General features: G+C 40.5%; 2 protein-coding genes across 6 annotated transcripts in view; one reads left to right on the forward strand and one right to left on the reverse strand.

Moving 5' to 3' along the window:
* Positions 1-9,775, forward strand: part of akna (AT-hook transcription factor) — a 56,801-nt gene extending 47,026 nt beyond the window's left edge. For 3 of the 4 annotated variants that reach the window (XM_034896883.1, XM_034896880.1, XM_034896881.1), the window contains one exon: positions 9,053-9,775. In XM_034896883.1, coding sequence (XP_034752774.1) covers positions 9,053-9,287 — 235 coding nt within the window. In that variant the 3' untranslated portion in view covers positions 9,288-9,775. The remainder of the gene's footprint in view (positions 1-9,052) is intronic. The other variant, XM_034896882.1, reaches the window with a different exon arrangement.
* Positions 9,776-10,291: 516 nt separating this feature from the next.
* Positions 10,292-27,854, reverse strand: part of stxbp1a (syntaxin binding protein 1a) — a 34,380-nt gene continuing 16,817 nt past the window's right edge. The window contains exons 5-20 of one of the 2 annotated variants that reach the window (XM_034896887.1): positions 27,161-27,239; positions 26,191-26,294; positions 24,184-24,332; positions 23,290-23,374; positions 22,965-23,095; positions 22,683-22,790; positions 22,497-22,557; positions 22,152-22,217; positions 21,889-21,969; positions 21,389-21,527; positions 20,445-20,554; positions 20,223-20,324; positions 19,708-19,793; positions 18,121-18,275; positions 16,494-16,651; positions 10,292-12,028 (exon numbers count right to left, since the gene is read on the reverse strand). In XM_034896887.1, the coding sequence (XP_034752778.1) occupies positions 16,542-16,651; positions 18,121-18,275; positions 19,708-19,793; positions 20,223-20,324; positions 20,445-20,554; positions 21,389-21,527; positions 21,889-21,969; positions 22,152-22,217; positions 22,497-22,557; positions 22,683-22,790; positions 22,965-23,095; positions 23,290-23,374; positions 24,184-24,332; positions 26,191-26,294; positions 27,161-27,239 (1,566 nt within the window). In that variant the 3' untranslated portion in view covers positions 10,292-12,028; positions 16,494-16,541. The remainder of the gene's footprint in view (positions 12,029-16,493; positions 16,652-18,120; positions 18,276-19,707; positions 19,794-20,222; positions 20,325-20,444; positions 20,555-21,388; positions 21,528-21,888; positions 21,970-22,151; positions 22,218-22,496; positions 22,558-22,682; positions 22,791-22,964; positions 23,096-23,289; positions 23,375-24,183; positions 24,333-26,190; positions 26,295-27,160; positions 27,240-27,854) is intronic. The other variant, XM_034896888.1, reaches the window with a different exon arrangement.

Genomic DNA, 27,854 nt, shown 5'->3' on the forward strand with positions numbered 1-27,854 from the left:
CAGTTCTGAAGGCAAAAGGGGGTCCAACCCGTTACTAGCATGGGGTACCTAATAAAGTGGCCGGTGAGTGTATGTGAGGTTGAATGGAGAGCATTTGTGAACAGCAGTTTTCAGTTCTTTTCACAGATTCTCGATTGGATTCAGGTCTGGACTTTGACTTGGCCATTCTAAAACCTGGATACGTTTATTTGTGAACCATTCCTTTGTAGATGTTGCTGTATGTTTGGGATCATTGTCTTGTTGGAAGATAAATCTCCGTCCCAGTTTCAGGTCTTTTGCTGACTCCAACAGGTTTTCATCTTATTTTAGGTTTTCAGGTTTCAATTCTAACCCCAACCGGCCCGTCAGACCCCGCCTACGAAGAGCCTGGGTCTGACCGAGGTTTCTGCCTAAAAGGAAGTTTTTCCTCGCCACTGTCGCACTGTTGCTTGCTCTGGAGGAAACTACTAGAACTGTTGGGTCCTTGTAAATTCTGGAGTGTGGTCTATCTGTATAGTGTCTTGAGATAACTCTTGTTATGAATTGATACTATAAATAAAACATTTTTTTTAAATTGAATCCAGAATGGTCTGTATTTGGCTGCATCCATCTTCCCCTCAATTTAAACCATCTTCCCTGTCCCTGCTGAAGAAAGCATGCCCAAACCATGATGCTGCCACCACCATGTTTGACAGTGGGGATGGTGTGTTGAGGGTGATGAGCTGTGTTGCTTTTACGCCAAACATATCGTTGTGGCCAAAAAGTTCGATTTTGGTTTCATCTGCCCAAAGCACCTTCTTCCACATGTTTGGTGTGTCTCCCAGATGGCTTGTGGCAGACTTTAGACGAGACTTTTTATGGATATCTTTGAAAAATGGCTTTCTTCTTGCCACTCTTCCATGAAGGCCAGATTTGTGCAGTGTACGACTGATTGTTGAGCTGTGGACAGACTCTCCCACCTCAGATGTAGTTCTCTGCAGTTCATCTAGGTTGATCATGGGCCTCTTGGCTGCATCTCTGATCAGTCTTCTCCTTGTCTGAGCTGAAAGTTTACAGGGACGGCCAGGTCTTGGTAGATTTAGAGTGGTCTGATACATTGCTTGCACAATGCTCCTTGGGATGTTTAAAGCTTGGGAAATATTTTTGTATCCAAATCCGGCTTTAAACTTCTCCACAACAGTATTACGGACCTGCCTGGTGTGTTCCTTGGTCTTCATGATGCTCTCCGCGCTTTCAACAGAACCCTGAGACTATCACAGAGCAGGTGCACTTATACAGAGACTTGATCACACACAGGTGGATTTTATTTATCACCATCAGTCATTTAGGACAACTTTGGATCATTCAGAGATCCTCGCTGAACTTCTGGAGTGAGTTTGCTGCACTGAAAGTAAATGGCCCGAATAATTTTGCACACACCACTTTTCAGTTTTTTATTTGCCATAAAAGTCTAAAATATCCAATAGATTTCGTTCAACTTGACAATTGTGTCTCACTTTTTGGTGATTCTTAACAAAAACTAAAATTTTTATATCTTTATGTTTGAAGCCTGAAATGTGTCAAAAGGTTGAAAAGTTCAAGGGGGCCGAATACTTTCGCAAGGCACTGTATATTTCTCTTTCTCTCTCTCTCTAATCGTGATTATTATTTTGGCCATAATCGTGCAGCCCTAAGATATGTAATGGAAGACAATTTAGTACTAATTAGGTTAATAATTTAATACAATGAAACTTGGCAGCCCTTGGTTTTTCACCTGTCACAATGAAAGTTGTAAGTTGTTTATTTTTTATCCTCATTTCTTTGTTTTTGTGCTTTAATTCTGTTTTTCCATACCAAATATTTTATATATAAACATTTATATTTGACTTTTGGCCAACTTAATAGACGCGCTGTTATCGCCGATGCCGAATCGCCTTTTGCATGTTACACATTTAACCTTACCAAGTACAGTTTTTAGAATACACAACATTAGCCCCCCTATTTGCGTGGACCCCTGACATGAAAAGAGCCTATGCAGTTTATCACTATGTTTACATATGCACGTCAGAGAGCGCGGTCCATATTGCGGAACGCGCCGTAGAATGTGTTACGCTAGGTGGAGAAAGACAATTATGACTCTCCAGACTTTATGCGTTATTGTCGTGAAGCGTCACAGACGTTATTTTCTGCATATATTTTGCAAGGTAAAGGGTCAACTATGCATCGACAAGTTGACCTAGCGCTACAGCAACACTGGACACGCAATCTGTCCAGGGTCTGAAATTAACACTGGCCAAATGAGGGTACTTTTTACCGTTTGGCAAAGTACATCTCAAAAGGCTAGCCGCCACATGGCAAGCACGTATTTGCACCAAAATTGTTCTGTTAGTTTGCTAGTCTTCTCAAAAGAAAACACAATGAAATTAAATGTTAAACAATCATTAACCATTGACCGACAAATAGGAAACCGAGTCTCGCTTCCCCAGTCCGAGAGGCTCTGACACACTCTACTCTTACCACTGCACCCGATACGCCGGCCTCTGCTTAAAGAGTGCGGCGAAGAGATGGAACAGACTTCTGTCTTACCATAATTTTCCATTGTTTTGGGATCAATAAATATCTATATCTGAATCTGTTCAACGCGTGAAACGTGCCCGTGAATGTCACATTCTGCGGCCCGACATCGCACATGAAAAATCGACCTGAACTAAATGTTTATTCATAACAGTTTTAATATCCGGGATTTTCAGAGAGGAGATTTCTCTTTTTAAAAATGTTCATTGTAATCCTGTAAAAAATAAATTGTGCCTAAATTCATGGTCTCAAAACTCTTCAATGGGGTCAAAGAAAGGCAGAGTCCTGGCCCCGATGGGGTTGGTGGTCGGGTTCTGAGGAACTGTGCTGTCCCGTTGGCTGACATCTTCTGCTTCATCTTCCAGATGTCTTTACAGCTGCAAAGTGTCCGTCATCTTTGGAAAGACTCAATAATTGTTCATGTGCCCTAGATTAAAACTCCTAAGACCCCCCAGTGACTTCAGACCAGTGGCACTTACATCTCTTGCCATGAGATTGTCAAATGTTTGAAATCCTGTACAGGATAAGAGACCCTCTCCAGTTCGTCTACAGGTCGGGCAGAGGCGTGGATGACACTACAGGGACGCTTCTAAACATGGTTTCAAACATCTTGAGGGGGGCCAAGTCCCTTGTTCTTCTATTTATTGACTTCTCTGCTTTTAACTGCATTCAGCCGCATGTTTTAGCAGACAGGTTGAAGAACACTTATAACATTGATATGGTCTGATCTGCTGGCTGTTGGATTTTTCAGCGAGATTACAATGGCTAAGAGTGAACGGTGTTCTATCGGATGCCCTCTTATCTTCCCCCCCAGGGCTGTGTTCTCTCCCCTGTTTTATTTGTTTTATACACATACGAATGCCATAGCCAACAGGAACGACACCACATTATTAAATTGGACATGGGTCTGTGATCGACAGTAGACTGTGCTTGGAGCCCCAGGTCGACGCCGTGTGTAGAAAAGCACATCAGCGCATCTACTTTCTCCGTGAGCTTGGCAGTTTTAATGTCGACGCTGTTTTTATGAGAATGTATTATTCCTGTTTTATCGAATCAGTTCTTACTTTCTCTTTTATCTGTTGGCACAGGTCACTTTCTATTAAACCGAAAAATCGCATGCACGGTATCGTGAAGCTGTGCAGCAAAACTGCGGGCACACCCTTAAATGACCTTTTTGAACTGTATAAGGCCAGATCCTTGAAGAAGTCGAGAACCATCCCTCGTGGGGTGAATTCATGCTGCTCCGCTCCGGGGCAGATATAGTCTGCCGCGGGGAAGACCAAATAGATTCAGATTGGCTGTTATCCCAATTGTAAATAATATCCTGTAAATTCAAATGTAATTCCTAAATAGTCATACTGTGGTTGTGTTTGGTGTATATATTGTTCCTGCTGGCTATAATCCAAATGGCTCCCCTGAGATAACGCGAGCACACCTGAGCCACACACCCTTGTTATGCTAAAGAGATAAATGTAAAGACAACGTAAAAGACAAATAGATGCTGATGACGCTCCCCACGGAGTGTTGGGGAAATCTGTAGAGAAGCGGGTCTAGCGCTTTCACGTATGCCACCAGATTTGGCCAAACACAAAGTATCTAAACTAAATGTGGGATAAACATGTAAATTCGGGACGAGCGAGTACAGCATTATCTGTATCTGTTAACCACATGAATTATCTGTATCTGCACTCGGACTGGGCGGGGCCTAACCCGAATGTGGACAGGATTGAACCCAGAAGTGGGTCGGGTTGTCTTGAAATGGGCGGGGCTTTAACCAGTATGCTATTTTAAGCATGCAGTTGATATGGGTTGATCAGAAATAGTTTTATTTATTGCTTGTTAGAAAACTATTTACATGACAGCATTAGCATTGAACTTCAGATCAATGGTTTTATCATGGTAACAAACAAACTACATACATAACAAGTTTTGCAACAATGAATACAAAACATGGGGTTGCAATTACTTTCTTTTTTAACTTAATTTTTTTATGATCAGTGAGATTTTACACCAGGTATGTCTGTGTGTGTGTGTGTGTGTGTGAGTGAGTAAGAGAGAGACAAAGAGAGAGGGGGGCGGGGGGGACTGTGTTCTACAGATCAAATAAATTGAAAAAATAAGCGCCAGCAGATGGTTTAAAAAAAAAAAAAATCTCCGTCAGGCAGAGACGCAATGCGAGTCGCATTCTACCAAGCACCATGTCTGGACTAACCCCACATTTACTAGAAATCTACTGGTCACTAAGTAAGTACTACAAACCTAAAGCTGAAGAAACCCTAAACGTTAACGGCAAAGACCTGAGGGAGCTGAGGGAGAGGGAGAGAGAGAGAGAGAGCTGTTCTGTGTGGGAGTGAGCAGAGCGTGACACAGCAACACAAAGAATCTGTATGTGTGTAGGGGAGGGGCGCTGTGACTGGCCTATCACAGAATGGAGACACAGTCAGCTACCCAATGAGGATTTTTATTCAATCCGAGCACAGATATTGACTGTATTACTTGTATGATACTTCGGCAAAAGTGCTAGTACTCGTAGTACTACTACTCGAGTATCCGGCGCATTTCTACAGTGTATATTTTTTAAACAGCGTCAGGCCTCAGGTGAAAAGATAAACCTAATAAACCGCCTCAGACCAGACAACCTCAGACAAACAAGTCAAGATTTACTGATAAATGTTTACTGATTCAAACATATTATTGTACAAGTGCACACACAGCTAGCGCATTTAGCTTAGGCTTCTGTCTTTTGTGTCATTGCGACGACATTGTTGTTACTTGAAAACAACGGCCGTACTAATATTGCAGATGAAAATACCTTATTTACTTATTTAAAAAATTAGCATATTTCAAAAACTAAAACTGTTTTTATTTATGACACAATTTATTCATCATTGTGGTTTATTGACTTACGTAACTTTTAAACATCACAATAAGCAAAAATACTACTGCCGGACCATTTCCATAGCAGAGTTAAAAGGTTTAAAAAATATTAAAGAGAAAATATATTCAGCTCATGATTGCCTATAAGGTTAATAACAATATACTAGACTGACCTGTTAAATTTTTGTTTACTATCCAAGAACTTTGAATATAGAGTATATACTGGGATTTCCCCAGTTACATTTCTGCTCAAACAAACCAGTGTAGGCCTGTAACAGTTTTTTTTTTTTTAATCATTGTGATTATTTTTGTAGAACCGCAGTTAAAGCTTTTTTTAATGAGATTGGTCACACTGTTGTTTGCCTACGATACTATGGATTATGGATCGGATGATGCTCCGTCCGCAGTTGCAAGTCCAGTCGGCTTTTGGACGTTAGAAATCCACCTAAGCACCTTTACGTGTGTTTAAGTCCTAATGTAGTTAGACCGTCTTGGTGCATTGTATTAGTAACGTTACCGTGGGTGACGTCGCTGTACCGTAAATTCAGACAATTCCACAGGGGTTTGTGCTTTTATTTTTCTAATCTGTCCAGAACTTGTTTGCTAACTTTTGCCAAGGTCCTCAGGGGTATTGATGGTAATTGTTGATTAATCCCATCTTTACCTGTGTATCTTCTAGGGCTGTAACGATATGCTAAATAAAACCAAAATCGTGACACTCAGCGAGTAAGAAGGCAGAATCGTGACACACCCCGTCCAACTCCCAGAGTTATCCTTCCCGTCAAGATTTAATGCTACCACATCTTTTAATTACTAGTAGTCTTTTTGTTCCTTTTAGCCCAGATTCGTTGTCAAAACAATCATACTAAAAATAACTGAGCATGTTGAACAGTGTCGTACCGTTGTGTTACCCACCAAGAATTACATTAGCACTAGCTACTTTACACAGCACCTACACTAGGCACCAAAGCACTTTTCTTCTTCGTTACCATACAGTTTTGGAGCGGAAGTGTCCATTACGGTTACCATTATTCTTATGTCTCATTGCAACGAGTTAATGAACCACTAAAATTATTTTGGAAACCTTCTTTTTAAGGTACAATAGAATCTATGTTGTTGGATTGATCAATATTGAAATCACTTAATATCAATAAATAATGTATCTGTTGTATTACTGTGTTGCATAGTGGGATGTAATCAATGACAAAACAATGCCATGTGGCAGAAAAAAAGTTGTAGCTAAATACTCGCCTTAATCCTTCCAAGGAAGCAGTTCTACCGAACTGGACAAACGACTAATTCTCAACATCGCAATTTTGAAAAAAAACAACAACTTACAGTTGCACTTTGATTTGGCTCTTGCAGTTTGGCTTATTTAAAGCTAACGTACTTGACTATACTTTTTGTTGTTTAGCATTTTGTACCTTCTTGGTCAAAAACACTTAATTGGAAGTTGCTAAGGCTAAAAGCGAAATGAAATTTTTATTCCGACATACTATACTATGCCTTTTTAAAGGCACTGCGGAACAAACCTTTGCCAAAGAAAAGTGTGGAGAGTGTAAATTGTAATTTGCCCTGTGGGACTAATAACGGATACATTATTATTATTGTGGGAATGCTGTTCCACAGCTTTCCAACTATTGTTATTCGGTTCTTTCTTTATTATTCCGTACGTTTTTTGTCTCTCCGTAACTTCGGCATACTTCCAGCTATTTGAACCGTTCAGCTTTTACAATCTTCAGCTCTTTCAGCAGATGATGGGACTTCTATTTTTCTACTATTTATACTTTTTCAAGTAATAAGCTTTTAAACATTTTATTTAAACATTAAAGTCAATGAGCGCAAGCTTCAAATCTTCTTCTGCTCCCAAAATTTTCAGCGCCTTCATACTTTCACCTACAGACGTGGTTCCAACTTTAAAACGTTCACAAAATATTCAGCTACCAGCTATCTTTTCAGTTTGATATATCTTACAGTTTTTGTGGAAAAGCAGTTTATATATAGTGAACATTTTAGTATTTTTCTGCATTTATAATGAGTGTGTATTTCGTGAAGTAGAATGGGGAGTGACATAACTAGAGTGAAGCGCTTTAAAAAAAAAATCTTGGTTATCTCTCTATAACTTGCTTGCACGCCAACAATTCTAACTTGTCAAGGACAAGTTAGAATTTATACATCAAAACGTAGGTATTCTTGTCTAGTTTCAGCCAGTGTGCGATATGAATTATACCGCACACTCAGCGAGCTTTCAAATGACAAGACTTTCAAATCTTCCTTCATTCACTGCCATGTTAAACTTCATCCACATTTCTGAGCAAAACGCAGAGCAAACCAATTTTTTAAATTGCTGATATGCCCACATTGTTAAGGTTATCCACATAAATTGTATATCAATACATCAAGAAAGGCCTTCTGGTGCTCGTGAGGAGGTTATTCTATTGATATCACGTATTCCTTTAGCGCAATGACCATTTGTTTGAGAGCTTGTTCAGTGTCTGAGGAGCTGCGGTTTGCCACAGGTGAAGGGTAGAGCCGCTGCATCGTTAACTGATTACAGATCAAAGAGATGGCATTGCAGAGATGAAAGGCCTCCTAGCTGTGTTTACAAACATGGCCACTGATAGTTCGTATCCATTAGCAACCGTTTCAGTCTCTGTCAATTGCTTTGCTGTTGTCTCCACAACTCATTTGAGCTGTGTGTCCTTGTGTGTGTGTGTGTGCGCGCACACACACACAGACAGACAGACAGACAGACACAAACAGAGAGACATACACAGATAAATGATATATTACCATGTATATTTTTTTCAAGAAGACATTTCAGTGGTGGTGCAGTGGTTATAGCACTTGCCTTTTCGTGCCGGAGACCTGGGTTCAATTACCACAGTGGTATCTCATCACCTAGCTAACCTACCTAAAAGGCTTTTAACACTGTAATGATTAATTATTATTCCTTACGTTTTTTTGTTGTCCGTATCTTCTGCAGACTTTCAGTTATTAAAACCTTTCAACTTTTAAAACTTAGCTCTAGCTCCTTATGGTGCAGTGGTGTTATTCAACTTAATTGAAACCATTCATACTTTTTCAACTATTATCACCACTTCAACATCTTGTTACTGATTTAAGCTATTTCTCCAGTTTAGCTTTAGCATCGCAAGTTTATTTTTTTACTCTTTCGAATTTTTTTTACATTAGTGGTGTTACTCATATTAATTACAACCATCATACAACTATTCTTCAGCAATTCAGCATTCCCACGCATTTTCTGCAGGTAATGCATTTTCCAGTTATTATTATTATAACTTGTTTATTAACAAATTAGACGGGGTATATGACTTGACCTGAAAAAAAAAATTGGTTATGGTTATGAAACGTCCAGAGATTTTATATAACAAGCTAAGCACAATATCTCTGGAAACATTCCTTTCTTTCTCTTTGGGAAAATGTATTGTCAGTGAAGCTCCAATTTTGCAGTTTGACATCATTCTGTCTTTTCCTTTTCCTGTACAAAGAGACAACCAAGTTTGTATGTTATTTATGTACTCAAACTGCAAAAACTACTATAAAAATACTGCATAGTACATTTTCTTTGTCAAATATAATCTGAATTTTTTTCTCATCATCAAACTTACCCTCTTTCTAGGTTGTACACATCGCCCCTTTATGTATCTCCTAGCAACAGCACTGGCACCTCAGGGGTCAGGGGTCACAGAGAGGTGAGGGGGAGGACAAGACGCTCACTGTCAGTAGACAAACAGCGCTCCGTGGACACGTCTCTGAACAGAGCCATCAGAGCAGCTCGGCACATGAAGCGCACCTCTGGACACATGGCTCGCTCTCTGGCTACGGGAGTGCACTACCAGCAGCTCCTCACCTAGTCCTGCAGCTGCACAGGCAGCGCAGACAGCAGGGGCTGAAGGGAGGGAATGAATAAAACGTCTAAACTCATTCTCTTCTTGGAACTTCTCTTTTTTCCTACATTTGGAGAAAAAGTTGTTGCCGGAGCTTTGTTTACTGGATTAAAAAATAATAATTTTATAATAATTTAACTCTCAGGTGGCCAAACATTAATTTGTTTCTTCTTTGTTTCTTGTCATTAAAAAGAATTTCAAAAGATGTGCTGGGATACATGAAAATGACACTTTCTAAACTTATGTAGTACTGTAGATCAGTTTGATAAAACTTGATCATGATCGTTTTACAAACCGATAAAGAAATTACAAGACAAGTTACAACTGTCTTGAAATGGCAATTTACATGAGGTAATACTCAGTTATTTTGAGCCATTTATTGATCCTGTGACTGTACAGTAACGTGTTTTTTTATCTTTTCTAGTTTGTAGAAATGTATTTCAGTGTTTTTGTGGTTGCCGTATAATCGTTACCTCCGTGGATCTCTTTTGTGAACGGTCGACCCGAGGTGCCGGATAGCTGGAAGTTTTTTTGTATGTAGAAACAACACATTTCAAAATGTGCAGTTTGAATATTGTTGTATTGTTGTATATTGTGTACATAAGCTTGCCGGTTTAACTTAAGTTAAAGGCTAACTGTCTACTGTGACTGACCAGCTTTATGTGGATCAAACAATCACACCCCAACACTGTAAAGGCTTTTAGAATAAAGAGAAATATACAGTTGTTACATGTTTTATGGATTGTATTCTCAAATTGAATTGTTTTCTATACCATAAAACTGTGAATACTTTTTTTAATTCATATTCAATTTTTGTACCTTTATTTTTCCAACTGTAGCTCTAAAAATATTTAGCAGGGACTCGTTTCGGTTGTCCCTAAGGATAATAAATTAAGGTGAAAAATAACATTTGGTGTTGCTGTACTTTACTGTTAAAAAGATAGTACCAGAAAAAAAAAAACAGTCTTTAATGTAATGGAAGCCAATTTATTAGACAGCCTTAGTACATAGGTACACATGGAAATTTTCTTTGTGCTTAAACACTTGCAAACATACAATCCCGATAAGTTAAACAGTATAAGGACTAATGCGTCGCTATTATCTTTTCTCTGATAAATAATTTGATATAAATCAATTGATTTAATAGAGTAAACCCTATACAACAGCAAATTATAATAAAACAAAGTGAACGCAAAGTCAAGCGTTTGCATCACAGAAAACGCATTATAGTGCAAGATACAACTTGTTTGGCCAGGAAAGAGGGAAGGGAGGAGGAAATTTAAGGTTTTTTTTGCAAAGCCATTCACCATTGGAGGATTTTACATTGCATCAGAGGAGGAAACAGACAAAAAAAAATATATTAGTTATTTTTCTGAGTTGACCACTAACAGCTACAGCTAAAACATCACATATACGGCGGCTTCACATTGACATTTTTTAAAGAAAAGGAATCGCTACTTCACAGTCAGAAAAATATCACCAGTCAACAGTGAGACGCTAAAACAGCAACATATGGCCCATACGCAACACTACTAGTGCATGGCCCAATAAAACATAGCTACTAACCAATGATAAGACTTAGTCGGACAGATTACAATACTGAAATACAACTGGCCCTTTTTAGGATTATTCATTACATATTAGCAAGCAACGGCCTTTTTGACATTAAAACGTGGAGTTTCTCTGGATAAAAGAAAAAATACTAAGTAAATACTTTACAGTCTTGTTAACCGGAGGAGGGATAATTCTGGCTTTTTGCAGAGCTCTCTCTCTTTCCAATTTCTGCTTAAACGAGCCTTTTTAAACAAATACTTCAAAGAAAATGTATGTTTTGAGTATCAGATACGCGGCGGACTAGTAGCTTGCTACTATCCTTGCAGAGGACTGTGAGGTTAGCTTGGATATGCAACGGTCTCATGACAAAAAACTATCAAAAACACATATACACGTCCACGCTCCCGTAACATAGTCTTTTTCTCCTCCGTTAAATATTTCTTCGGGAATAGTTTCAAAGCGAGTATTTCTACTTCACTCAAAACAAAGGTTTTCAGTGTAGCATTTAAGCTTGACGTTTAGGAAAAAGTGCTAACTCTGCGGGTCAAAGAACATCCACACTGGATACAAACACATAAACGGTCCACACAAGTCCAAGCATGCTACTGAATACGAACATCTCAAATGGGCGGGGGGGGGGGGCTCCTCTCTGATGAATATATTTATATATATATATTGCATGTTGACCGATACATATTTTACAACATCAACCTCTCAAACTGCACATCCCTCCTCAACGTGCTTCCAATGAAACTCCCACCGATAAACCCAAAGGAACAAACGAGGGAAAACGACTACCTTTGCTCAGGTTTCATAGCATACAATATTACATTTTGGTACTTTCAGTTTTAAATGGCCTTCTGTTCTGATATTTAAACCTTTTAAATATGTTTAGGTGCATCCATTGTAAAACATGAGAATACTTGCAACATTGTAATTCTTTGATACAACATATTTTTTATCATCTAAGACGTATTTTTCTTCTCAAGCAAGATGCATATACAATAAAAGGGTTTTTGGAAAGGGGGTAGGGTTAAGAGGTAAAGAGGAGAGAGACGTGATTGGAGGATCTTAACTTGCAACTTCCTCGTCTGGTTTGTTCATGGCCTTGAGCTGCTCCAGCAGGCTGGTGGGGGTGAAGATGTGGGTCGATCCTGGAGACACGCACATGCAGAAAACACACACACAGACACACACAGAGCGTTAGACCTGTACGTTTGGAAGGAAACCGATGAAAATGTGTTTTCAGCTCTTGCTATAAATGCCTACTGTAGATGAGGACATGATGTTGAAAGTAAAGATAGAAGCGCTGAGCGGCCCAAAGTTAGAAAAGCTTGATCGATTAGCCAGCAGCTTCAAAAGGATTAAAAAGGTTGATCAATTCCAAAAGGTGGGAGATAACTCAGTACTGTTAATGTCACAAACTAGTGTCTCAATGTTTGTCCTAAGTTTTTTATTGTTTCCTGTCCTAAAGACTTCACAAACTCAAAAGACCTTTGTGAGCCTGTAGAGGAACATGTACTCTTTTTTTCCACTTAACTGAAAGCGAGAGACAATCCCCAAAACTAGTACCGGTAGACTCAAATAACTTTAATTTTTCAAATTTAAGATTTTCATTTTATTCCACAATATCTATCTATCATCTCTAAGATTCAACATATCTGAATATAGTACCATGTAAACGTCTTCCACCTCTGACCTATACTCCTTCACTCTACAAACACACAGCCTGATACACTCGTATGAAGCAGTGTTAAATCACACGGGGCTGAACAACATGGAAGCACACAGATCAGTGATGGCAGAAGTCCTGCAACACCAGGCCGGTCTACACAGCACAGGTAAACAGCTGTTGGTAAACTGCGCATGTGACCGCATGGGCCTTAAGTTAAAGAGCGTGCAGAAATATACTGCTAGAAAAAAAAAGAAGACAAAGGTAGGTCTTCTCTACATGTCATGAAATCCCAAACCAGAGAGTTAGGTCTCCCATAAATATGAATGAAAATGTAAAACTCTTTAACTCTAATAATAGAGATGAGCCCTCATGACAGCTGAAGACACATTTCAGACATTTTAACACTTGGTTGGAGTAAAGCAAACCTTTTGCCAAATTTGACCAATTTGATTGCTTACTGCAATCTTAATTCTTTATTGTAAAAATGTCAAAGGAAACATTTGATTTACTCCTCACACCTGTCCACCATTATCAACAGTATCTGACCTACAGTACATTGTTTGTTTCTGTTGCGAAGCTGCATGTTTCCTCCACTCTGGTTTGATTAGTCGTTTACCTCAAAGACATTCACCTACGGTAAACCTAAACTGGACCTCGTGTGAGGGGTCAGAACAGGAAGTGGAGGTAGATAAAGGTTAAAACAGGAGAGAAAGAGGCAAGTCCATCTCGAGTTGGGTCGTTATGGTGATGCGGGGTTTGGAGTTGTAAGGGCCCGTGGGTGGGGGTTTGGTGGGGGCTGGCCTCGCCTGCTTCTCTGCTGTTCCCCAAACACGCAGCTTCGTGGGCCTGTTGGCCTCAGAAACATAACACGGTGAAGTCACTGAGTTACTGTACGAGGCCATGTTTAGACCAAAATAGCATAACAAAAACAAAGACTTGTTTTAGTAGGTGATGGCCATTTTGCTCAAGAAGTGTTGAATGCAGCAGTATGAGGGGGGGAAGAAGGGGGCAGCCATACTGCTTATGGTGAGTGCTGCTTACTGTGAAAACCATAAAACACCGGTTTGTAAACGATATCGCTTTAGCAGATTAGTTAGGAACAAAATGGATGCCCGGGACTGAATATCAATCTTCAGTTAGTGAATGTGTGTTCAAAAATAGCCTTGCTAATAATTTACAGAAATAAGCAATAAGGTGGTCGTTGACATTCATGCAAATATGTATTATTTTAATATTCTTATGTGTTTGTTAGCAGGATTTCTCAAAAAAAACAAATGTGTTTAAACCAAACCAACCGAAGACATTAGTCTGAGGAAGAGCTGCTCAGTTTTTGGTGCAGATAGTGTTGCCATGACGCCATTTAACAAAGCTCTAAACCTTTTGGCTCACAGCGTCTCTATCGAAGCATAGACGAGATGACTCCAAAAGTTCTTTCATACCATTATCGCAGTTTAAATAAACTGCCATTACTCCCAAATGCATTGTGAACATTTACAGAATCCATGTCAATCAACTTTGAGCAATCCTGCTAAATCGGCACAGCTACAAAAGTGGTCATAAATGACCCAGATGCAGATTAAGAACCTCAAAACATTTTGTGTGTTACTAAACCAACACGCTGAAAACTAAGTCTGTTAGTGGTTGGTGTAAAGGATGAGTTTTTAAAGAGATAAACAGTCTTCTACATTAGGGGAAGGGTGGATTAGTGGCAGCTGTTTAGACATATGCGGCATCTTCACTTTTTATTAAGTTGCTAAAGCATATCAGGTGGAACAATAAAAATAGAATGAGAGCAGAACAGATACTTCCATTCAAAACAACATAGGCGAATGGTCAGAGCGGCGGCCATTTTTATGTGTACCGTTGCCATCGCAAAGGACTGTGACCTTCTGACAAGGAGTATAACAAGGTGTGGAGAGGCGTGTTGCCTTGTTGCTAGAGAGGAATTGAGGATTGCTAGAATTAATATTCCATTTCTATTAGTGAGTCCTCAACACAACAGTTCTCAAACTAGTGAGGGTGACACTTTACTGATATGTTTTTTATTTATACGCTTATATAATAGATATTATCTCAAGACTCTTTAGAGTAGGCCTAGACCATACACCTAATAATTTACAGAGACCCAACAAGTCTCCCCAAGAGCAAGCAGTGTGTTATCACCAGAACAACTAAAAACAACCGCCATTTTCCCTTGAACTGGTCAACTGACCACGCCAAACGGTTCATGTCCATTCTACTCTCATTCTATTTCTACGGGTGGAACATTGCTACATTCCCAGACTGTATGTCAGCAGAGAGGCATCATAGTGGCAGTGATACAAAGGGCAACCTTTTGGCCAACTTAACTGAATTTTTCTGAAAGGATTATTGTGACCCGACTATTTCCAGTCTACGATGCCCTCCGAATTGCCCCATGTGTCAGCACCCTGAAAGTATTATAATGATAAAGGTAATCTGTTGCTAATATTAGAGAGCACCCTCTGCGGACGAGCCGTGAGCCATGTGAGCATGTGATGGCGGCTGAGAGAACGTTATAGGGCTGGGAGTCAAAAGAAGAAAAATAAATAAATAAATACACAAGGAAGAAAGGAAAGGATCCTTATTTGAAATCCAGCATCAACTCAAGGACCTGTCCGCATGAGGAAAACCCAGTATCAAATCAAAGTGATTGTTTTTGCAAAGGGTTAATTACAAAAATAATCAGACAGTAAAAACTGATAAAGATGGATCTCGGGGGTAGATTAAATCTGGGGTGAGTGGTCAACAGGCTCAAGGGGCCTTTGGGTGGCTGTGGCGGGCAATTTAATCCACCCGGCTGAGATGATGGGAGGAGGCAGCAGGGATGGGGCCACGACCCCCCTCAGCCATGGCCGCTCTTCAGCACAGACTCTACATGGGCTCCATCCAAACCTCCACCCTTCGGCCCGTACAGCGACGTGCTCGGCATCGTCACGCCGCGCCTACGTACGCCTCTGATGAGACGGGCCTCGCTTAAATTATTTTCTGATCATCTTATCTTTACGTTTTCTTCTATACAATTCTACAGTATTATACAGTAGCATCAAGGACATTAGTTGTAGTATAGACAACAACTTTATTTTCAGACCAATATTACTGTATAAAATTAAATGATGAACTATTGTTTTTATGTGACGCATGTAATCTCATCCTACTTGTATGTTTCATATATTTACAAGTTTTATATTCTTATGCCTGAGGTTAAAAAAAACTAAAAAACGCCATCACATTCCTATTTCAATAAATTGTGGGTAAATCAATGTCTGGTCAAGTCTACACTAAAGCTGCAAAGCTTAATTGATTATTCGATAAGTTTTCAACTGTTAAACTAATTGCCAATTCTTTTGATAATCGAAAAATCGGTTTGTCATTTTTTATGGAAAAAAAAGTTTAAATTCTCTGATTCGAACATCTTAAATGTGAACATTTTCTAATTTCTTCACTCTGACTGTTTGGGTAGTGGACAAAACAAGACAACCGAAGACGTCATCTTTGGCTTCGGGAAACATCGATCAACAACATGTTTCACCATTTTCTCAAATTCTATAAACCAAAAAACTAATCTATTAATAATTAATCAAAAATAATCAATGGATCAATCTACAATAAAAAAATAAAAAATAACTGTCAGTTCCAGCACTAGTCTGCACCCCAAGCCTCCTGGGGTGGGGTGGAATTCAGACATTTGGAGTCCGCCTCCCTGTGGGGTCAACGGCCAGGCTACATCTGATAGACTGCAGGATACAGGGACTAGAGCCGGATGGAGCGGTCCATGCAGTGAGGAAAGGTCAGGGGGTGCCCATCCCTGACGGGGAGGAGGAGGAGGAGGAGGGTGGAGTTACATAAAACAAGGAGGAGGAACAAGTAGGAAGCCCTTGAGCTGCGGAGGTTCAGAAAGGGCTTCTTTGTGCGGCTGCCTTTACTTTTTTGAGTGTGATTTCTCTCTCCCTCCCTCCCAATCTGCCTCTGCCTCACTCGGGTGTGGGTTCTGCGTCCTCAAAGGACACCCTAGTGGACTCTCGGAAGTCGGGGTGCTGCAGGTCCGATAAGAATTTGGTGGGGGTGAGCATGTGGGTGGCACCTGTGGAGGAACAGAGGCGGCTTCACCACTCGTCTCTCAGCACATGCCACGGCCCCTCCCCCACTCGCTCCAGAAACAAAAGGGTTAAAAACAAGCAACCTGCACAGTACACACTCACACACCATGTTGTACAGACATTAAAGACACGCGCACACGCACACACACACACACACACACACACACAGACACACACACACACAAACACACTCAAAAAATTGTACAGACATTATACACGTACAGACACAAAAAAAAGACATGGCGTTGCTGCAATTTAAAGACAACAGTTGTTTTTAAAGACAGGAGCAGAAGCAGAGCACAACAGGAACTAACAAGACACTTTCCCATTTAGAACACAAAGCCTTAAGACACACAAACACAGGGGCATAACATAAAGGGCTACTTTAACATAACACATTGCACACAATAGGCAGGTTGTAGCGACCATCTGCTGCTAGACCTTCCACATATAGTCTCAAACTGCTTCAGTGGGACTGCGATTTTTGTGGGATTTGGGATTCGTGATCTGGTTGCGGGATGATCCAAAAGAAAATAACACTGTCCTACATGAGCTGTTTTGTGGATGGCTTCTGTTTGCAAAACCTCATCTTCAATTCCTGACGTTTCATTTTTTTAAAGGAAAGCTTCCATATTCATAGTAGATGCCTCAATAAATGTCAACCCAGAATATCAAACCACAGTTAATCTTGTTTTTTTAATTTTTTATTTATTAAGTTTAGCTTGCCAGTGGGTTGAGATAGCGTAGTAGTAGCTTTTTTCAATATTTTGTGATAAACTTTATAATCATCTTATTGCTTGAGTCAACAAAGTACAACTTAAATTCAGAAAGTCACTCTTAAAAACTTGCATTACAGGGGCAACAGGTCCATTCATTTTACCCCATGCTTTGAGAAAGAATGCAGAGTGATATAAGGTCAAAAGTGTCATACAGTAAAGAGCTTCATCTTTTTTAATGCACTGAAGTTTTAGCTGTGTTCCAGTTCAGAAGCTTTGTTCTTCTGTGTCCCGCCAAGGACCCGAAGGCCCGACTGAAGCAGCAGCTGCTGGTCAACCCTCACACAGCGCTCTGAAGATGCTTCTAAGGGTGTGGCCCCTGGATTAGGATGCAGCTTCAGCAGCTGTCACACTTTCTATACACCTGTTACCACTAAGCAACCTGGATGAAAAGCATTAAAGGTTTCAAGTACGTTTCCCTTCTGACCACCCAGCATCCCTGATGGTTGCGGTCGGCTGTGATCCTGAAGTACACCTGTGCATCGCTGCAGCGATGTAAGAAGTTAAACCACTGGCGGTCGGGAAAAACTACAACTAGAAAAACTAGATCAGGTGGTGTTATTATGTAAGGTTGTTGTGGGTGTGTCTTTGCGTGGCCAAATCTGAAACCCTAAAAATATAACACTTGTTCTTGTTCCCTGCCTGCTCCCACTGGGCCCTCCTGTTGCACTACTCACCAATGATGGCCTCCCACTTCCCATTGGCCTGCGTGACCTCGTAGGCACAGCGCATCTCGCTGAAGGACGCGCCTCCGATGATGAAGACCATGACGCGTGGCCCAGTGCGGTACTCTCCGGGTGTCTTATTCTTGTGCCAGTGGCCGTACCGAGCACTGTCAGAGCAGAAGGGAAAACAGGGATATATTATAGATGTTTTCATCTCCACATTTTAAGCTTGTTTGAGTGAAATGCTACATGGAAAAAAACAACGTAATTTCATCGTCCAGCTGATATAAATGAGTAATCTGAGATAATTAAATGTACAACAAAAAGAACCCTAAGTTCTAAGTTGCTGTGCGTCAACAGGGCGACTTCCAGGGTAACTTGTGTTTCTTAGGCCCTGTTTCCTTTCAGACAACACACGACTTCTCCCGGCTTGTTGGAAGCTTTTCACACACTGGCAGGAAGCTCTGCAGCCTGCAGATGTTGCTCAAGGAAAAAAATCAAGCCACAACTGTGATATATGATTATTCCCCGGTTACAAGTCCAAATACTACAACTAAACATAAATGAACGCTAAGGCAGAAAAGTACAGGGCTCTTGGCAAAAGTTGGCTTAATAAAGTTGAAGCTAGTATCTAGATTTCATGGTCTTTGATTCAAAGGTTCTTTACTGGACCTTCAGAACATTCACATAGCAGCAAATAGCTATTTGCTCTGTAAAGATATAGTGGAGTAATAGCGTCCTGAGCAGAGAAGAAGTCACACTCCCTCTGTGTCACCATCCAAGCTTCTCTGTCCTTTGGTGTCACCATCCGAGCTTCTCTGTCCTGGGTTTTGATAGCCAATCTGGCCGCTTGCATGTCAGTGCATTTGGCTGTGAAAGAACCTGGCTTTTTCGTGGGATGGCGTGTGTGAGCCAAATGAGGCAATCTCAGTGTGCTGTTTTTTCAGTAATTGGAGTGCAGCTTCTTAAACATTCCAGATTTATGATTTAAAATTGCAGTTTTTTCCTCCTTGTTGAGGAGGGAAGGCGATCAGTTTGGAACAGGGGAGGATTTGATGCTTAATCAATAGGAGTGTAAGGATCAGTGGGGATCAGTGTGCTCAATGTGGAATCATTCCTCCCCCTCATAGACTAACACACACACACGCAAATTCGGATTATTTCAAAACATGCAAAATCATCAGTTTCCAAGCTCTCAAGTATTGATCCGCTAGAGTCATCTCCCTTTCAAAAATACTATTGATCTTATACCACCCTTTCTGTCTTTCAGTTTACGATGCAATGAGAGGCCAAAATGCATATCACAATGTAGGCTGAACATTTTTGGCCTGTGAAAAGAGCAGCACCGCGTCCTATTTAAATTGAACAGCCTTATTTAATTTACTCACTCTAAATGCTTTCTTCAAAAGCCCATGCATTCTGAATGTGAATGTGCACTTGTGCACTTGACATTTTATACGTATTGTAATTTATTATGTTTATGTAATCTGGGCGTCATTGGAAAAGAGAGCTTGTTCTCAACTGGCCCTCCCTTAATTAATAAAGGTGATATATATTTGTGTATAGACAGTACATTTACATGCATACGTGTGTGTGTACCTGACTGCAGTGGTGCTGAAGGAGGCGGAGGAGCGGGTGGAGATGTAGGGGTAGTGCTTGGTATCCAGCTTATCTTCAATAGCATCCTGCAGGAGGACAAAAAGACAAAGCAGAACTCTGTCAACAATATTGTCTGCCTTTAAAACACACCCACCCACACACACCCACACACACCCACCCACCCCCAATAGGGGCTTCAACGTTGTGTCATGTATCTTGGCAACCATGTGTGGCTCCATCATGAAGGTCCATTGGAGAATTGGCTTAGCACAAATAAGGGGCTAAATTTAGTAACATACCATAATAACAACCAGGCTGAAAAAACAGATGTTTGAAGAAGGTTGTTGTGGATGTAAAAGTAAATAATTCTGCTCCGATTCATTCGTTTGTTTCTTTTTGGGTATTTAATTTAAATTTGCTTAAACTGCAGATTAAAAAAAGCCTTCTTTGTCTTGAAAAACACGCAAACACATGACACGATAAACCAAATAGAGATTGAAGCTCTTCAAACGCACCTCCATGATGTCCTTGACCAGTGGTGTCCAGCGGGACAGCTGATATGTCTGCTCGCTCACACGCTCCTTCCTGTCCAGCTTCTTTCCTCGGCGCAGGGTGGACTAATGACGAAAAGAAGAGACGATGAGGTGAGAGAGAAAAGGAGCACCAGATTTCTTTCACCCTGTTTGAAGAAGAAAAGAAAAAAAACGAAGAAGAGCAGCACCCAGGGGGGAGCTTACATCTGTGACAATGGGGACGCCCAAGTGAGCCATGTTGGTGATGATCTCACTGTCCTCAGGGGGGATCTGAGCATGTTGGATCAGCTTGTTCAGGTTCTCCTCCGTAATACCTGAACACGAACACACACACACACACACCTTATAAAATTGTCCGCTTACATTTAATATGTTCAGCTTGTTCTGGGATAATGGGGAATTCATGTTTTAGAAACTTGAGTGCAACAATAAATTCCTTTTATTAAAACTTAAAATTGACACTATATTTTCCTACTGCCTAAAAATACCAACTTTTATAGTTGTGCAGAATTGTCAGGTTACGTCAGACCTGGGGGGGTATCTAGTTTTTACAGGCTCCCTTTCAGCCATGTTTCTGTATCTGTAGCATGTGAATAGACTCACTCATTTTACAGACTTAAACAGTCTTTTTCTTTTTTAAGAAAAAATATATAATGTTAGTTGCGCAGAAGAAGAAGAAGAAAAAAAAAAGGGGGGGAACGTGGTGCAGAGTTCCTGCGTGCAACTATATGCATATATAAAAATAGAAAGAAAGATAAAGGGTTTGTGTACACATTATGGTGAATTAAAAGCGATGTGGCTCCTATTGCAATGCAGGTGATTGTTTTGTTGGTTAGTTAAATTTTTTTTTCTAGTAACAAAAGTGAAAGAAAAAAATATGAAAATAATTATGTTTGATTTTTAACTGTGTAGTGAGTTATCAGGTTAATTTTCCTGTACTCTTAAGCATATCTTAACATTCCAACATGTAAAGTAAAGAAATACTAATACTCAGTGCTCAGTGGTAGGTAGGTAGGTGAGTAGTAAGTAATAAACTACACAAATGAAGCTAAAATAAATTGCTGAGCCTTTTCAGGGACAGATAGCAGCACAGACTTTATGAAGGTTTTGATTGGATTTCTTTATTTTGCCCGCAGTCTCCTTCTTACCATTCTTGAGGAAAATGTAGAGCAGGATGATGCGGATCTTGTCATACGTGGTGACGTTGGCATCCAGCAGGATGGGCACGATGGCCCTCATGGGGTCTTTGATTTTCTCTCCCTCAGCATCTGTGCCCATAGCCAGATCCTGCAACCCACAACTCAGGTATCAATTCATGCTGGTAATTTTAAATGCTCATTTAAAACCCTCACATTAACATTTCCAAAGCCATTTTAATAACAGAAAACAATTACAGGATATTACATAAATCACTTGGTGCAAGGAACTTAGGATGTATGAAAAATGTCAATGTTTGATCATCGTTTCCAACTTGATCAGTTAGCACTACTCAATACACTCAACTCCTCTTTAATTGTTTTCTGTCCTCTCGTCTCCTCATTTCATTCTACCCTCTGTTCTTTTTTATATCCCGTTTCTCCTCGCTTGTTCTTTACCTTTATTGTTTCCTCTCTTATCCTCTACCTTCCTCTCCCGGCTGGCCTCTCACCTGTTCCACACGGCACAGCTTGTCCACTGTTCCTTGGTAATGCTTCATGCAGTCCTCAGCCAGCTGCAGATGAGTGGAGTACTGAAAAACACAAACCACACAGGGTCAGCAGCCTACACATTTACACACACACACACACACACACACACACACACACACACACACACACACACACACACACACACACACACACACACACACACACACACACACACACACACACACACACACACACACACACACACACACACACACACACACACCTTGCTGAGCTCCTTCTGGTACTGAGGCATCTTCTTCAGCATCTGGGACAGATCCCTCATTGTGGTCTGTTGAAACAAAAGCAAAAGAGCGCAAAATCAGGATTTGAGAATGGCATAGATCTTTTTATCTAACGCTTAGCAGGACAGTGGATAAGCTTCTTTCACAAAATGTACAACTATTCCTTTAAAATACAAAGTTAGTGAATGCACCCTGCACCGAGTACACCTTTTTCAAGAGGAGGAAAAGAATTAAAGAGGTCTTCCACCATGCTAAGTAACACTATAGAACCGGAATTTTGACAATACCGTATGTTCAGACTGTGCAAATCAACACTTCCTCTTTACCTTCTCCCCAGTGTTCATCCTCTTGCTGGCAGAAAATTCCTTTAGCTGACGCGTCACTTCCCTAACGATGAAACACAAACAGGCAAGGAGAAGCGGTAAGAGAAGAGAAAAAGGTTGTTACATCGCATAAGTTGCTATCCAAATACTTAGTGAAGAGCTTTATAAAGTAGAAAGATAAATACTCACTGGGACACCTCAGCTATGTGTTTGTGTCTCAGGCTCACCCACAGGTCATCGTCTTCATGCAGCAGAACCTCCTTTTCACGAGAGTCTCCGATGCCACTGGTCTCATACCTGAAGAAAAGAGACAAAAGTCCTGACTGAAAGACACTCATTTAGGAATTGATTGAAGTGAAAATTAATATTTTATACACACATTCTGGAGACTGCAGCTTTAACCTAGACCATAATACACATGGAAATACTGCCCACTAAGGTGATCATGTTTATCATTTGTGTTTTTCCTACTTGTACACGTCGTTTTCGATGGGTAGCAGGTCGTAGCCCATGGCCTGGAAGGTGAGCTCATGCAGGACAGGAGAGACGGGGTCAAACGCCCTGTCCAGGATAATAAGCTGTGAGCGAGCCTTATCTGGACCCTACAAACAGATACAGGAATGAAAACAGCGATAAGACAAGCAAACGCATATGATGTTATACATACAGTATGAAGTACATATAAAAGTATTGTAGAATTCAACTGTGCGACTAACTATTCAGATACATAGGAGACAAAAAGAAAACAAATCACTAGCAGGAATACAAGGGGAAAAAAAATATTGTCCTGACCCACCTCTCCCATAGTTGGGTCATCAGCCTTGTAGGCGTCCAGTTTGTCCTGAAGCAGCTGGGCCAGGGTGGCATTGTCCTTGTACTCGCTGACAGAATGACAGATGTAAGGTGGGTGGGTGGTCAGAGGGACAGCCAATTGAAAGCATGTGGAGGGAGAGACAAAAACAAATGTCAAGCAAAACAGAGAAGAAAAAACAAAAAGAAAATACAGAGGAACACATGAAGACAATATTTTTGCTCAAAGATGTCCTTCTTATCGTTACTTCACTTGGCTGTTTAGGCTTCACTGTGCAGGTCAAACAGAGTTTGAAATCTAATCATCTTAGATCAAGTTTTTACACTAATCATCTGAAGGGAGAAACTTTCTCTTTACATTAACATATTCATAGATACCAACAAACTCAAAGAGTTTATTTTATAATTTTAAGAATTTCAATGAGGGGAATTGAACTCTTATGAAAACACCAAATCAGACACAAATTATTATCCCATGCAGTTTTTTTTTTTTATACGAGCCACAGTATGTCTGGAGAGGACTTTTTTTGTTTCTGTTTTAGTAGCTCTTAAACAGCATTTCCCGTCAAACCCCTCGCAGGTCTAACGTCCACGGCCTAGCAGAGGTCTGAGAGTGGACAGAGAGCGCTGACCAGTGTAAAAGTTTTTATGACTGCAGAGATAACAGGAAGAGCATACTTGGATACCATAGATAAGGTAGACACAATTACAGATGAGAAATCTGTAGTTTTCTGAGTGTTAAGGAACCAACCTTCTCAATATATGGTTAGCGTTAACACCTCTTGCACAAATAAGCTATTTCCTTGACTGCTAAAATGCCTTTTGTTTTGGTAACCAGCCTGTACCCACAGCTGCCTCCGTTTTTGAGGGTGCTGCTCACCCTCGGTATCTGACAGCAGGGTATTCCTTCAGGGTGGCACAGAGCGTGGCCAGCTGATCAGCCAGCCTCTCCATCACTGGATTCTTTAGCTGGGTCTTATGGGGGCTGTAGAAACTGTGGAAGGCATCTGGATTGTCCAGAGAGTATACCTACACACACACACACACACACACACACACACACACACACACACACACACACACACACACACCACTTAAACTTTGTTTCAGCAACAGCACTGTCTCGTCTTTCCGATTTTGTTGCTTTCAACTTTTCCATCTTCCTACACTTTTCTACTGTAATGTGCACAGGAACAGTTTTCACGATGTAAAGGCTGATTATTGATGTAAACGCCGATGTGATCACGACAACAGATTATCATGGAGAATGTGAACTGTTCTGTGTAAAATACAGCAGGTTACCGTGGACACGCAGCATGATATCTCGCTGCGAGAAACGAGCTGGATGTGTTATATTATCAAACATAGCTGATTAACATATTCTCTCCTATTCCGTTATCTCCTTTCTTTGTTCATCAAGTCTCAATCCTTTAATCTTTTCTCCTGTGTCTGTTATTCTCTCTCATTTCTCTCTTTCCTATCTCCTCTCTTCTGTCATTGCCTTGTTCCTCCACTCCATCCTCTCAACTCTTCTGTCCTTTTCTGCCATTTCCTCTCCTCTCTTCTTCTCTCCTTAAATTTCTTTGCTTTCTTCTCTTTTTCCTCTCATCTCCTTCCTAAACGCTTTTTCCTCTGTCCCCTTTCCTCTCCTACTGTTTCCTTGTTTTATCTCCTCTACTCTCTATTCGTCCCCTCACCTCCCTTTCATTTCATTGTTCCTCTCGTCTCCCATTCTTTCTGTGCCTTCTCTCTTCTCATCTTCTATACCTTCTCCTGCATCACTCGCTACCCCTCCCTCTTCCCACCCCATCTGTCTACAGTCACATGTCTCTATATTAGCTCAGCTACCATTGGGTACAGCCTGCTGTGTGCATCCTGACTCAACCAATGAGACGAGAGCATCAGCCTGTGGGCGGGGCTGTGAGGCAGCACTTTGCCTGGAGCAGAAAACCACTGACTCTGATTAATGAGAGTAGACAGGAGGACAGCAAAGCATTATGGGCCAAGCAGCATCTTCAGATAGAGAGAGAGAGAGAGAGAAGACGGAGAGAAGGAGATTTCTGCGAGGGAAAAAGAAAGAAAGAAAGAAAGAAAGAAAGGGGGGAAATTAGGAAAAATATGGTTGGAGGAAGGATAAGAATAAATATAAATATAAAGAAAAAAAGCCTGATGGAGAGCAGTGAGTAGAGAAAGCGCAAGCAACGTGCAAAAGCACGGGTGGAGGAATGGCGGGCTAAAAAAACCAGAGGGAAGGAGGGAGGGAGGAAGAAAAAGATGATGAAGGCAGGAATTTGGAAATCTAGCAATGGGGGAGAAGCAGGTGGAAGGGAAGTTGATGAGGGAAGGTGACAATGTGAGTCTTTCTGAAACCGTCTGGCAGTAAACAGAGTGACTGCTGAGTCAGCAGCATTATGCCGAGCCACCACCTTAGTGTGTGAGTCTCTCTGTCTTGTTTTGTATCCATCCCTGCCTCTAACAGCCATTAACCTCCCTGTCACTATTCCTGGCTGTGTTGTTTGCACCTTCTCTCTCCTCCCACCTCACTTAATCGATCTCTCGCTACTCAAAATCAAGCTCTCTATCTATGGATCTCTCTCTCTCTCTCTGGTTTTTACTCAGTCACTAACAAACCGTAAAAGTACATTAGCTTTCAGTCATTGCCTGCTAGGGGGAAAAAGAACACTGAACAATGACATGAAAGATTAAACAATCTTGGGTTTTAAAACTCTGTTTAGGCTCCCAAAAAGCCATTTTGTCCCAACGGTTCTATTTTTAAATCTTTTTCAGAAATCTGGACGCACATGCACAAGCAGCATCCCTGAAGTTATCTAACATTGTCAGAGTAGCCGTCACTACCCAATACAATTACACACAGCTGGATGTTTACCTGAGACTCGTAGGGCAGGAAAGCGATGTTGATCTCCGTCAGAGTCTTGATGGTTTTGGAAGCGCGGCTCTTCACCAGCTCATTGAAGAGAGGATCAGGGCAGGCTGGGAAGGTAAAATTGAGAAAAAAATGTTTTTAGTTTGAATTAATAGCAGACATGTTTATACATAGAGGGATTACAATTCATTTGTCCAGATAATACCTTCAAATATTAATTTTTTACATATTTCAATGGCATTTGGGGTTTGATAATGATCATCTAGTGAGCTTTTTGGGAGACTAGGTTGTCTTATTCTCAAACAACACTTGTCCATCAGTTGACAGGATGTAGGAACAGAGTTTATGTGAACACCACAACACATTACAAAGACAAATCTCTTACTCAAAGACATTTACAGTAAAAGGTAACCGTAGCATGTAACTGTTCCATGGCAGTGCCAAACTTTTAATTAAATGAAGCTCATCTCTCACTGCTGTTCAATGCAATACTAAACTACAATACGAAAAAGCCCAACAGCTTCAAAATGTGTTTCTTAGGCACCACTAAATGAGAGAAAACATTTAAAAAAACAAGGGACTGTGATGACCTCTGTACACTGTTAATCAAATCAAGCAATTTAATTAAAGAAACACTGGTTTGTTACAGCACCTAACTAAATCCTAAAACCCATTTCCTTTCACCTGACTGTTTATGCTTTGAAAAATAACTAATTAAAGAACTGTGAACAATGAGCTGGGAGTAAACTGCGCAGATTTGAAGATTATATTCGGTGCTTTAACAACAATGAGCATTGTGCCCACGAATAATTAAAAATTACAAGAAAGGAGTTTATCTAAGAAAGAAGTAGCTACACAGAGCTGTAAAAATACAACGAGAACAAAACACATTGAAAAGTCTGTAAACGTGTCAAAACAAAAACAATGTATTACATACAGTAATGCTGAAGGAAGTCTTCATGGACCTACTCACAGTCAGTGAAGAAAACATGGGCTCCCTTGTATTTAGCTGAATGAGGGTCTTTGAAGTCTGCGATGAGGGTGTGGACAGACTGAGGAGAGATAAACAGGTTATCCCGGCCTCAGATTGTAGAATCCATTTGAGTGGGTTGCCTACAGTCTGTTTCACTGGTCTTGTGTACACTTTAATTCATTGAAGCTTTATTGCCATGATGTTTTGATCAATTGGTGTTGCCAACACCTTCACATTAACCACGTAGTAAGCAAATGACCACAAGCAAAATCCTTTAAAATCTTTGCTCAACACGCCATGCCAATAAAGCTTACAATAATTGGCTAAAGACATCGAACATGAAAACCAAACAGAATAAAACAAAATGAAATACCTACTAGAAGCAACAACGTATGAGAAACTAACACAAAACTGTGCTGAGCTTCTTTGAAATATGACTCCTTTTCATTTTCTAATGATGACTTTGTAATTATCTTTGTGGTTCTTACAAAATGTAAGAAAAGCATATAATTATAGCAATGTGCAAACCATTTGTGTTTTTTCTGTATGTCACTGTGTATTAAGTGTCACATTTATGGTACCCTGTGGACCTTCAACTTGTGTTTGTAATAATACTGTACTCAATTATGGTATTTACAATAAATCTAATTTGATTGGGGGGAGGGAGAGAGAGAGAGAGAGAGAGAGAGAGAGA

The sequence above is a fragment of the Etheostoma cragini genome, chromosome 16 (genome assembly GCF_013103735.1).
Source record: "Etheostoma cragini isolate CJK2018 chromosome 16, CSU_Ecrag_1.0, whole genome shotgun sequence".
Lineage (NCBI taxonomy): Eukaryota > Metazoa > Chordata > Actinopteri > Perciformes > Percidae > Etheostoma > Etheostoma cragini.